The sequence below is a fragment of the Enhydra lutris genome, unplaced genomic scaffold (genome assembly GCF_002288905.1).
Source record: "Enhydra lutris kenyoni isolate GAN:26980312 unplaced genomic scaffold, ASM228890v2 scaffoldscaffold76, whole genome shotgun sequence".
Lineage (NCBI taxonomy): Eukaryota > Metazoa > Chordata > Mammalia > Carnivora > Mustelidae > Enhydra > Enhydra lutris.
The window spans coordinates 2,422,354-2,435,181 of NW_019154160.1; the positions used below are offsets into that span (position 1 = coordinate 2,422,354).

Below are 12,828 nucleotides of genomic sequence, written 5' to 3' on the forward strand. Positions count from 1 at the left end.
ACACCTTTGATTTTTCAGCCATTCACACCGCCTAATAAGAGGATGCGGAGTAAAAGAGGGGGCTGCGGGCAGAGCCAGAAAGAGAGGTTGGAGGGACTCAGAAGTCCTTCCACCCCGCACGCAGGCCTGTTGGAGCGGGTCTGGGCGGGCTCTGGGCGGAGCCTCCGGAGCATCCTCAGAGCGGCCGCCCCTGAGCACCATGGGAAAATCCTCCCTCCCTCGGACATGGCGCCCACCTGCCCCGCGGCAGCAGCCGGGTCCCGCGCCGCGGTCCGCGGGTCGGGGCAGAAGAGCAGCTCGAGCCTCGGTCGCGGGGCGGAAGGGGGGGGCGGCGGCGGCGGTGGGGGCGGCGGCGGCGGGGGCGCCCGGGGGCCGGGCGTTAGAGCCGCGGGCGCGCGGGCAGCGGCGGCGGCGGGCTGCGCGCGGCGGGGCGCGGCGGCCCCGGGGCGCAGCCGGCATGGTGTCCCAGGCTCTGCAGCTGCTCCGGCAGGGCGTGTGGGCCGCGCTCACCGGCGGCTGGTACCACGACCCCGAGCAGAGCACGTTCACCAACAGCTGCCACCTCTACCTGTGGCTGTTCCTGCTGCTGCTGCCCCTGGCCCTGCACCTGGTGAGTGGGGGTGGGGGTGGGGGTGGGGCGAGCCGGGAGCCGTGAGGTTGGAGGGAAGGGGGGAGAGAGCCACCCACACCTGCGGGCTGCCTCCTGATGGAAGGGGCTGGCGGCAGTTCTTAAGGGGTGGGGTCCAGAAGTGTAAATGTAGTGTTGTAAGATACATGAGTCACGGGGATGCCACGGACAACGTGGGGCACACAGTCAATAACGTCGTGTTAACTTTGTGCGATGACAGACGGTGGCTGGACTTTCCGCGAGGACCATTTCACACTGTGTACAAATGTCGAATCACTGTGTTATGCACCACAAACTCGTATCACTCTGCGTGTCAGTTATACCTCAGGTTTAAAGAAGAGAGGTGAAATGAGGGAGGTCTTTGGGAATTTGGGACAGAGGGAAAGGGGGCCAGGGACTCCCAGGCAGGAAAAGTAGAAAGGACTTGGGGAGCTCTGGGGCTCATTAAGAATTGATGCTGGCTGTTAGGATGAGTCAGGCTGCTTGTCGCTGGGGGAGGTTTAACCTGTTTTGGAGGTGGAACATCCTAGGCCTCCTGGCTCGTTAGCTGGGCGTGCAAGTCAAGATGCAAAATGAATTGTGAAAAGCAAACCTATTTCAGTTGTGGATTTTGCCCCCTTCCCCTCTCTTCCTGCTTTGCTTTGAGAAGGCAGGTTCAATGATCAATTACTTTGCTTTCAATTTCTACACCACTATGTAAAGGGATCTATAGAAAGATATAATAATGTGTAAATCTAATGTAGTTTATGTCAAGTATTGCAGTACCTAGTTGGGGCTTGACACTTTAAGAGGGTTACCGTAACCCTCCCCATACTTGCAGAATAACTACAGCGATGACCTTCTTGGGTAAATGAAATACACCTAACTGAAACAGTGGTTAAGCTTATTTGAGAAGCTGTAAAGGTAAGGTGCTCCATGTCTTATTACATGTTATGTGTCAAGAATCTAATTTTGATATGTTTCTTAAAGGATTCTATTCCTAAAATGTAATTTAATCATGTTCTCCCAGAGGAAAATCTTCAGTAAGTTTGCATAGCTGATGAATTCCAAGTGTGCCATTAGAGGCTGTCCACAGTTTGACTCAAGTTTACTCTTTCTTTCTTTTTTTTTTTTTAAGACTTTATTTATTTATTTGACAGACAGAGATCACAAGTAGGCAGAGAGGCAGGCAGAAAGAGAGGGGGAAGCAGGCTCCCCACTGAGCAGAGAGCCCTATATGGGGCTCGATCTCAGGACCCTGAGATCATGACCCAAGCCGAGCCGAAGGCAGAAGCTTAACCCTCTGAGCCACCCAGGCGCCCCTCGTGTTTACTCTTTCTGCATTTTATCCAGAGGGTCAGAATTCTGGCTCTGAAATCAGGCTGCCTAGCTTAAACTTTGGGTTCACCTCTTACCAGTTCTGTGACCTTGGAGAAGTTACTTACCTTATCTTAATTTTCATTTCCTTAGCTGTAAAATGAGAAAAATAATATTACCACATGTACAGAGCTGTTTTGGGGCTTAACTGAGGCACTTTTATCCATCTGACTGGTTGTCCCAGGATTGGACTCTCAGACTTGGTTTAAATTTCTGTTTGGTTCATAGTAGCTGTTTGGCCTGATGTTTGACCTATCCAAACCTTAGTTTTCTCAGCCTTAAAATGGGTGTGATAATGATCATATCACAGGAAAAATAAATAAATTTTCATATAAAAGGTATGAAGACAGAGAAGCTGACCCATATAAACCTTCAGTAAATGTAAGTTTCCTTCTTCTTCTATGACCTTCTTCATTATTTTTTACTGGCCTACAGGTCTTGGTGTTTTCTCTTGGCCTAGAGGGGCAGCATAGCTGAGTGGTGAGGAACACAGGGTTGGATTCAGTCCTGGTTCTTCCGCTTCCTAGTGATATGAGCTTGAGCGAGCTTCCGCTTCCTGGTTTGTAAAGCAGGGATAAGAGCACCTCCTATAGGGCAAATATGACGGTTGATTGGGTGAATGAATGAATAGTTGATTGAATGGATGAATGAAGGTACTTCTCAGTAACAGGCACATAGTGACTGCTCAGAAGGAACTGGGCTTTTTTTTTTTTTTTGCCCTCTTTTCTCATCACTCACTTGCCAGAATCTGTCCATCCTACTCTGCCTCAGCTCTCCTGATTTCCATGTGGCTAAAATTAATTTCTCTTCTCTCTTGCCCTTCTATCATTCTGTATTTGCTGTTAGCACAAAAGCACATTTTGTTTGTAAATGCTTTGTACTTTGTACTTCATTGCTGGAACCTGTATTTACCTCTCCTCCTCTATCAGGAGCTTTTTGAGAGCATGGATTTTGATTTTGTTGATTCATCTTGTTTTTTCTTGTTGCATCTAGCGAAGTGCCCTGCATTTGGTTAACAGTGATCTCATAGATAATAAACTGGTGGAAATAAAATCAACCTGCGTCTGTCTTCCTGTTCCATCAGCGTTATATTGTCCATCTCAGTATATATTTTGAGTATTTCTGGTCGTGAAAGCAATATATATTCCACTTCTAATTGCACGTCTCAGCAACAACCATATTAGCATTTAATGTGTAGTCCTACAGATCTTTTTTTGGACATATGGGCTCATTTTTTAATGTAAACTCCTTTTGAGATTTGATGTATGCATGTGATCAGAACCCTTACTTTCTATCTAATTATGCTTTATTGAGTAGCTTGATTTCTGACTTGTATTTGTGAGTAGGAAATTGTCCTTAGTTAAGTTTCTCTTTAAGGCTATTTAAAAATAATTTTTGTGTACATCTGAAGAGTTTAGCAAGTAAAAACCTAATAGCTTAAATGATTTTACTCTTATATTGGATTTTTTGGATCAAGCCAGGTATGCCAAAATTTTTGTATCTTTCTGCCAGTGTATTTTCAAGTATTACAGAATATTTTTATGGGAGTGCTTTTGTTGTTATGCTACTTTTTAATATATCTTCCCAAAAATGCAAGTTAGCCTTTTGTCTCTGGTTTTCTGGTCTCTGAAAGTGACTTCAGTAATAAAAGACCCTCCTTCTCCAGGCGAGCCTTCTGTTCTCTAGGTCTTAACGTTTAACTATTTTCTGAACTTCAGTGCTTGACTGTGATTGTTAAAATCTTTTTAGTTTGTTCTGCTTACAGGAACTTAGTCCAAAAAAACTACCTGGCTGCTCACTGATAGCAAGGACTTATTTGAAGTTCTGTTATTTAAGGAGCCATGGACTTTTCTGGTTTTTGCACAATTTGAGTTTAAACATGTTTAATCAAGATGGTTCTACTGTAGGGAAAACCCACATTTAATTTAAAGGGGACTTTGAGTATGTAAATTATAACTTCATTATTAATTATTGAGGGAGACTTATCTCTGAGCCCTAGAGTTTACTTAGACCTCATGAGTAATGTGGAATAAATAAAAGATTATTTATTTGTAGTTACAAAGTATTTACATATTTTTGGGAAATGATCAGCTAAAAGCATTAAGCCAATTTGGATAATTTGGAAAAGAGTTTTACTTTGATTTATTATCAGTATGATTTTCTTTTGGACAAAATAAAAGATGCATTTGTCATTAGAGATACTTAAACTTTCACTTATTACACATGTTCTTGTCCTAATTTTTTCGAGACAATGAACGGAAATTCATATGGAGTTTTAGAACAGTAACACCACGGGCATGATTTTGACCCTGTGTCAGTTCTGACAGCACTAGGCTTGTGTCAAAAGGCATCCCTGCTCTACCAGCTATCCATTACTTCCCTTCTGCATGCCTCGGTTTTAGCATCTGTGAAATGGGGAGTGTGGGTTTCATTTTAGAGATTTAGCAACTGAAATCCAGAGGGAGTGGGTTTCTTGCCCAAGGTCATCTAGACAAGGGGGTAAAATCCGGAATTTTAGTTGAGGTCCTGTTGTAACCGAGTTCTTGGCCTTCGCACGACGCTGTGCTGCCAGATTCGTACACGTGAGAGCATGTGAATGCCCTCAAACAGTAGGTGCACATAAAGTGGCATTCTCATTGTCCTGGTGGCAGTATGATCGCCCTGAGCAGACGGAGAGTTGAGTAGTGGAAAAAATGGGGTGGAACCTTGGTGTTTTTCAAGACCCCTTGCAGGGCAAAATTATATTTGATTTCCACACAGAAAGCCTGTGTTTTACCTTGTGACTCTAGCTTTATGTTGCCTTTTTCTTTCTTTCTTTTTTTTTTTTTAAGATTTTATTATTTATTTGACAGAGACAGTGTGTGAGCACAGAGGCAGGGAGAGTGGGAGAGGGAGAGGCAGGCCTCTGTGCTGAGTGCTGAACAGGGAGCCTGACGCAGGGCTTGATCACAGGACCCTGGAATCATGACCTGAGCTGAAGGCAGATGCTTAACCCACTGAGCCACCTGGGCGCCCCTCATTTTCTTTTGTTTTAGCTAGACTTTAGCTTTGTTTCCAGTTCTGCTTTTTAATTTAGTGTTAGAATCTTCCTTTGATAGGAACCACTTCATTTCCAGTTGTTGTAATTATCAAATGGGATTATCTATCATGTGCCAGTGTAGCACTAGACAAAAAATAACCACTCCATGCCTGCCAACTGTTACAACTGGTCAACCACTCTGCCATTGTAGTCTGTAGCCAGTTCTCCATTTGGGTACAGAACAGTTTTTCCTTAGGTTTTACATTTCTTTGTACCCCTCCTTCCACTCCCACTTCTAACATCTAAGATGCCTTTGCATGAATTATGAAAAGTTGGTGTGTTCCAGAAGTGACCCTTTCCTGGCTCAGGACTTGGGGAGCAGACCTCAGCCACCATTTGACCCTATCAGTTGGAGGAAGCCTTTGTGCAAAACGCAAACTGCACAGCCTTATGTGGCAGGCCTGGCTGGGTCTGCTTGGTCATTGTCACCATGTTACATGTACTTCCCATGCTGTTGTCCCCAAAAGATTTCCTCTCATCCTTGTCAGTCCTAGTATTTATATATTCCATTTTTCCATAAGGAAGGCTTTTTGTGCTGTGGAATCACAGGGACCATGCTATCTCTCCTTTGACTCTGAGAAGCTTGTTATCTGGTCCTTTGACTTCTGGGGACTTATTTATTCTCACCTGACCCTTTGTATTTTTCCATAACTTACTTGCATGTCTGAGCCTCCTTCCTTCTGCCCTCGCCTGCCTTCTGCCCTCACCTGCCTACAACAGACAAGGGTTGGAGGTGAAGCAGCTGTAACTTGCAGATGCTTAAAGACTTGCAGATCCAAGTCTTCTAGATTTGGGCTCAACGCCATCCCATGCAGTTCTCTTTAAAATTCTGCTGTTCCATGGGGCACCTGGGTGGCTCAGTGGGTTAAGCCTCTGCTTTCGGCTCAGGTCATGATCTCAGGGTCCTGGGATCGAGCCCCGCATCAGGCTCTCTGCTCAGCAGGGAGCCCGCTTCCCCACCCTCTCTCTCTGCCTGCCACTCTGCCTACTTGTGATCTCTCTCTGTCAAATAAATAAATAAAATCTTAATTTTTTTTTTTTTTTTTTTTTTGCTGTTCCAGGTGGCTCTTGGGACTGTGTGTGCACAGTCTTGGCTCCGTGAGGACTTTGCTTTCCTGGGGACAGCCCTTTCACTAGGGGTGTCCGTCCATCCGTGGGGTATCCCAGGGCAGTCATCTTTGATCTCTCCAAGGTCATAACCCCTTGGCTGATGATCGCCACCCTTCTGCAGAATTCCTCCTGCTCATCCTCGTCTCTTGCCACTTAAGCACATGGGTGTTGTGGGCAGGTTGCATTTGGTGTCTGTGGCAATGGGACCAGCACCTGCCTGGCCCTGGGATGTCAGCCTCTGGAGCACCGTCCAAAAATAGTGTTCTTTCCCCCTCTCTTTCTGTTCTAGTATTTCAAGTTCATGACTAATTTTCTGGTGGTTAAATTTATGTCTCCCAACCCACCCCCACTTCCCTTGGAGCTTTTTGAGATTTCTCCCAAGTAGTAACTAGTTATATTTGGATGCTGCCCTCCTCAGAGGTACTGTTAGTTTTTCCGATTGTGATGTCTAATACTTTAATACCCTTGATGGGTTTTGTTCTGTTTTGCTTTTTGGGTTTTTGTTTGTTTGTATGTTTGTTTTTTGTTTGTTTGTTTGCAGGGAAGTTGACACTTGGTAAGTGATGATTGTTTTCCTGATTTTAACCTCTTGGTCTCTCAGATGGTTACTTTGAAGTTTTAACCATTTTATCCTGTCTGAATCTCTTTTCCACATCCCATGGAAGAAAAACATGGACAGTTCTTAGTGGTACTCAGATTTTCCCCTTGTTTTCTGATAAATCTTTCCCCTTAACGTTTATTGCATTATTATTATAAACTAGGCAATAGCAACAGCTCATGTTCTCCAAACATATACAGAGCGGGCCCTCTCCTAAGAGCTCTGCAGGCCCTCAGCTACCTCATCCTCACAACCCAGAGAGCCACTGCCCTGATTCCCATGTTACGGTTGATGTCATTGGCACAGAGAGGGTGGTTGACATGCATAAGGGCGCGCGGCCAGTTGTGACCTAACCAGAGGGACAGTCCCAGCAGCCAGTGCTCATACCAGCCAGCCAACCCACCTAATAAGGTCACTTCACAACACGGGCGTCTACATCCTGCGTGTGGGCAGGAAGAGGTACAAACTCTGAAAATGTGCAAAAGACCATCTGGAGAAAAGTTAACTTCCCTCTTGTCTCTAGTATCTCATCCGAGAGGCCAGCACCGCATATGGGCTCTTGTGTGTGTTCCAAGGATATTTTATCCACAGGTGGGGGAAGTTTGGTGTGGGGGTACTGGGCTGAATCATAAAGCAGCCTTCTTTGTCCTCTGTTGCCCTTGTGGTATGCTCTCGATTAAGGGTTTTTTTCCTGCTCCCGGATAAAAGCATGCACAAGCCCCAAGACTTCAGCTCACAAGTAATAAAAGTCGTAGAGATGCTTTAAGGAACAAAACACAGACTAGACTGAGATTTCAGAATGTCCCGTTCTGTATGGTGATCAAAGCTCCAACCATTCAGACGTTTCTACAGGCAGGAATGGGTCTAAGGATGGCACACTGGGTCCCATTCTCCCCCTCCCTCACATGTTGTTTGATGTTTCTGACGCCTTTAGTCTTGATGAGCTGGAAAGTTCTTTGTTGACTGGCACAATGCTAAGCTGACTCTGGGCTCTAGATGTCTGGCACGTGTTCCCTGCTGCACCCCTCTGGCAAGCCCTTCCCCAGGTCCTTTGGAGACCCTGTTCTCCTTGCCAGTGCTCTGTCCCTTACAGGACACGGTTTCTCAGAATTGGAAGTTCACCGAAGTGGCTTCTGCAGGAGTCAGACTCCACTCACATTCTCCTTCTCACTCCCCTCTCAAACTGGGGGGACCCATAGTGAGTCTCTGAGTGGTCCCACGGCAGTGTTGCTGTCTTGATTGGGGCAGGTGCATAGGACTCACTGAATACCATTGGTCCCCTCCAAAAGGGGAGTGAAGGCACAAGTCCTCTCCCTCTGGACTATATTGCATCTTCATTTTGGGTGAGAGATTTCAGAGTATTCTAATTCACTTTCATAACCCATTTAGAAGTTTCTAGATGTGGTTTTATCCAGAAGTTGGTTGGAATCCAATTTTTATCCCATCTTGGCTTTTTGGTCAACACATCCAAGTGAAAATTTTGTTATAAACATATGCAGTCATTTGTACATATATTTTTATTTTTCCACTTTATGGAACATCTCAGACATCAATACATAAAGAGGTACATCATTATTTTTGATGTTCACATAGTTCCACTGTATGAGTAAAGGGTGATTTATTTGGCCTATCTCCTGTGAAGGATACTTAGATTTCATATGACCTTTACCCTAATGTGACTATTTGGCTATTTGTATTGAGTTTCATTGAGTATTTGAACATATGTACGTCAGTCTGGATGTGCTGGTTTGTGCTGATGTAACAAATAACCTTAAAATCTCTTTGCCTTTACCAAGTTTATTTTTTATTCCATTATATGTCCAACATGATCAGTAGGGGGTGGGAGGCATGGTTAGCTGGGGGTCCTGCTCACTGTAAGCATATAGGCACCTAGGCTAATAGAATCTCCATTTTGGGTTGGCTACGGGTCTTCTCCCCCTCATCCCCACCCTGGCTGATCATTGCCAGTCACTGTGATGGAGGGAGGGAGAAAGAGAAGATCATGCAGTCACTCTTGAAGATCCTGCCTGGAAATGGCAAATACCTCTGCACTCAGACTTCTTTTCCAGGGCAATTTGCATGGTCACACCTAACTCCAAAAGGAGAGGAAAGTGCAGTCGTACCATGTGTCCAGGGAGGAACTAGATATATTTGTTGGACAGCACTTATATCTATGCCAGCAAACAAAGGGCCAGATGTTCTGATGGGTATTGGGGAAACAGCAGACAAAAGATAGATCAGGATCTCTCCTCATGAAGTCAGCAGATAAAGGCAAACAGGCATAAATAAAATAATGATAGTTGTTATACGAGAAGCACTAAGTGCTGTATAGTGAAGATGGGAGACCCTATCCTGGCTTTTGTATTTAGGGAAGGTTTCCCGGAGGAAATGACTTCCAATCTGAGACCCAACAAATGCCTATGGACTTAGCCATGCAAAAAATGGGTAGATGGAGAGGAATTGGGATCAAATTCTCAATATAGTGAGACACATGGATGCTGTTTTTTTGTTTTTTGTTTTCTTTCGTGTTTTTGGTCAAATTTGAAGTAGGATATTACTTTTTTATTGCCTACATTTTATCTTTGAAAGTTTCTTGTGCACAAAAAGTTGCAAAAACACTGAATGGATACTATATGCCCTTCACTTAGATTCACAGTTCTTAATAATTTGCCACATTCGTTTCATCATTCTCTTTGTATATTTATATGTTTTTTTGATTCCTCTGTATCATTTCAGAATGAGTTGCAGGCATCAGACTCTCCTGGGGTTCCCGGGTGACTCAGTTGATTCAGACTCCGACTCTTGATTTCAGCTCTGGTCATGGTCCGAGTCCAGGGATGGAGCCAGTGGTGGGCTTTGTGCTCAGTGGCAAGTTTGAGGATTCTCTCCCTCTCCCTCTGTCCTTTCCCTGACTGCGCACACGCTCTCTCCCTCTCTTAAATAAATGAATTAAGAAAATATTTCTTTAAAAAAGGACACTTTCTCCCTAAAAATGTCAGCAGGTATGTCTTAAGAAGAAAGACATTCTCCCACATAATTATCATGTGCAAAAGAAATTTTATTGATCTAATGTTGTCTAATGTGTAATTCCCGTCCAGTTTTCTGTTTTCCCAATAATGCCCTACCTAGCTGGAACTTTTTTTGTTTTGCTTTTCTGGATCCAGGATTTAATCAAGGGTTATACATTGCTTCTAGTTGTCATGTCTCTAAATTGCATTGTATTCTAGAATGCGTTCTTCAAACCTTTCTGTTTTCTTTTATGGCATCGAAAGATATTTTGCAGACTGTTCCTTAATTTGGATATTTTGGATCATTTCCTTGAGATTAGATGTGTGATTATGCTTTCTTTGGCATGAAATCTGCATAAGTAATATAGCCTTGTCATGCATAACATCACAGACATGTGATATCATCTTATGACTGTTAGTGCTGGTAAGTCTGGTCACTGGTTAAGGGGGTGTAACCTACATTAATCTATTATAAAGGTACCTATTTGTTCTTTTGTATTTAATAAGTAATCTGTGAGGAGAAATCTAGAGGCAGCATATATTATTGTATTCACCCAAATCTTTCACTCTATGGTGGTAACATGCATTGATTCTTGCCTAAAATAATTATTGCAATGGTGGTTGCAAAATAGTGATTTTCTATTTATTGGTTTTCTTCTGTAAAGAAAAGCTCCCCCCCCCCACCCTGATCCCGGTAGTTTTGTTGTGCTTGGTAGAGCTCCTAGACTCATGTTTTTTTAATTCAATGGATTCAAATCTGTTCCTATGATCATTCTTTTTGATACTCAAATTACACATAATTTGGCAAGTGGGACTTTCTTGCAGCAGTTTCTGCAAACTTTGGATATGTCCCCAGCAGGTTCTGAGTACTTTCTTGCTTTCTGGCCCAGCAAGATAGCCAGGCTTAGACTTTTGCCACCCCAGCCCTGGGAAAAATAGCTATTTTTCTAAGGAGCCTGGATCATTTTAGTGAGCAATGGCATTTGGAAACCAAGATTGAGGGCAGCAGTAGTTGTGTTCATTACTACTGGATTATCTTTACTTTGGGATCCTTTTAGTAGACAGAGCTGAGGGAGCTTATCTGTCTGTCTGTCTATCCATCTATCTATCTATCTCTGTATCTATCTGTCTATTGAGACTTTATTCTGAAACCTTTAATCTGATACAAGTCAAAGGATTCTTCTTCTCCTTTACTCCTTACACATTTGTACTTTTTCCCAAAAGGAGAACTCAAGTTGCCAAAAATATAATTTTTTTCAGTCATGAAATATTCACAAGAAGTAGTACTCCCATACCGCTATGAAAATAAAATCTTTCAGTAAAGTGCAAAATTGCTTTGAGTTTTTAATTATTATTGTTGAAGAATACACAGTAGTGTGTTATGAGAGTGTTGTGTTCTAAAGTTATTTGGATGGGTGGCTCAGTAGGTTAAGTCTGACTCAGGCTCAGGTCATGATCTCAGGGTCTTGGGACCCAGCCCAGTGTTGGGCTCCCACTCAATGGGGAGTTGGCTTGTCCCTCTGCCCCTCCCCCTGCTCATGCACGTGCGTGTGCACATGCGCTCACTCTCTCTCTCAAACAAATAGTCTTTAAAAAAATAAACTTAGTTGGATTAATTATTTGAAAAAAAATTTTTTAATTGGCATTTAAAATTGTGTTAGTTTCAGGTGTACCACACAATGATTTGATATTTGTATGGGATTCATTCTTTACTTCTATATTTGATTTGTTTTCGTAGGTACATTGTCAGTTTGACGTATGTTTAGGTCCATTTGTGGATTTATAATTTTAGTGTTTTCCCTTCATCCTTGTTGATTTAATAATTTTTGTAAGTATAAAATCTTAACGTGGTTCAGAAAACACATTTCAAAGATATGTTGTTTTACTTTATAAAAAATTTTCTCTGACTGCTGGGTGGAAAGTAGATTAGAGAAAAAGCAGAAATAGAAGGGGACGTTCAGAGGCTTTTTTAGTGACCCAACCAAGAGACGGTGGTGGCATTAAGAGGGAGGCACTTGAATGTATTTTCATAAGATTTAGTGATACGTTCATTTTGAGGGTGGAAGAGTGAAGATGAGGGAGGAATCAAGGTTATCTGGTTTGAGCAGCAGCTGTATGAGCTACCATTGCCTAAGATGGGAGAGGTGGGAGAGGACAGTTGGTGGGAAGAGCAGGGAAACCAAACATCTAATTTTATACATATTAATTTGGAGTTTCCTTCTAGATATCAAAGTGGAGATGTTGAACAGATAGTCAGATATAGATATTGAGTAGATAGTCAGATATAGGAAGCAAGAGTAGCTAGAGATAAGAATTTGAAAGTCATCCATGTAGAGATTCTATTTACTATCAAGGGACTAAGTGAGAGCTCCCAGAGAAGATGTGTAGAAAGAAGGAAGATTTGATCTCCAACTCTTTACCTTTCTCTGCAGACAATAAAAATGTCTGCCTTGTTGTTCCCTGCTTCTTCTCAAAACACCATATCTGAGTTTATTATTCCGTGGTATTGATGAACGATGAGTAGATGATGGTGATGGTGATGGTGACGAGTAATACTAACATTTGGGAGCTTATTACATTTCAGAAGGTGAGGTCCAAGGAGCTCTCTTTGTAGATGTAGGGCAAACGGGTGGTATGGGTGAGTCAAGGAAAAGACTGGAGACCTTGGCATCTTGCATTAAATGTTTCCTTTTACAGACATTGACAAGAATATTCTCAGTGGCGTGCTTGGGAGTTGAAGCCAGATTGCTGTGCGTTTAAGAGGCAGTGGGAGGTGAAGGAGTGCAGACAGCTGGTGAGGATGTAGAACCATCGTGCGGGGAGCAAAGAAATGGCACAATATCTGGGGAGAAGTTTGGATTCAAGAGAGGCTTATCCCTCCACCAACTGTGTAGGAGGGCGGGGATGCAATCTGACTTCTCTGCTGCTGGTGTGGTGCTTTATACACACTCTCTCTTTCCACTAATGGAATCTAACTTGGTAAGAAAAAACACAGTTTTGATAGTGCATATACAGTTTGTGGTCAGGCTTATTTCAATATACTCACCGC

At 43.2% G+C, this 12,828-nt stretch overlaps 1 protein-coding gene across 1 annotated transcript in view; it reads left to right on the forward strand.

Annotated features, from left to right (window-relative positions):
• The first annotated feature begins 457 nt into the window (after positions 1-457).
• LOC111160500 (pecanex homolog 2) overlaps positions 458-12,828 on the forward strand; it is a 275,016-nt gene continuing 262,645 nt past the window's right edge. The window contains exon 1 of the mRNA XM_022523646.1: positions 458-610. Within this exon, the coding sequence (XP_022379354.1) occupies positions 458-610 (153 nt within the window). The remainder of the gene's footprint in view (positions 611-12,828) is intronic.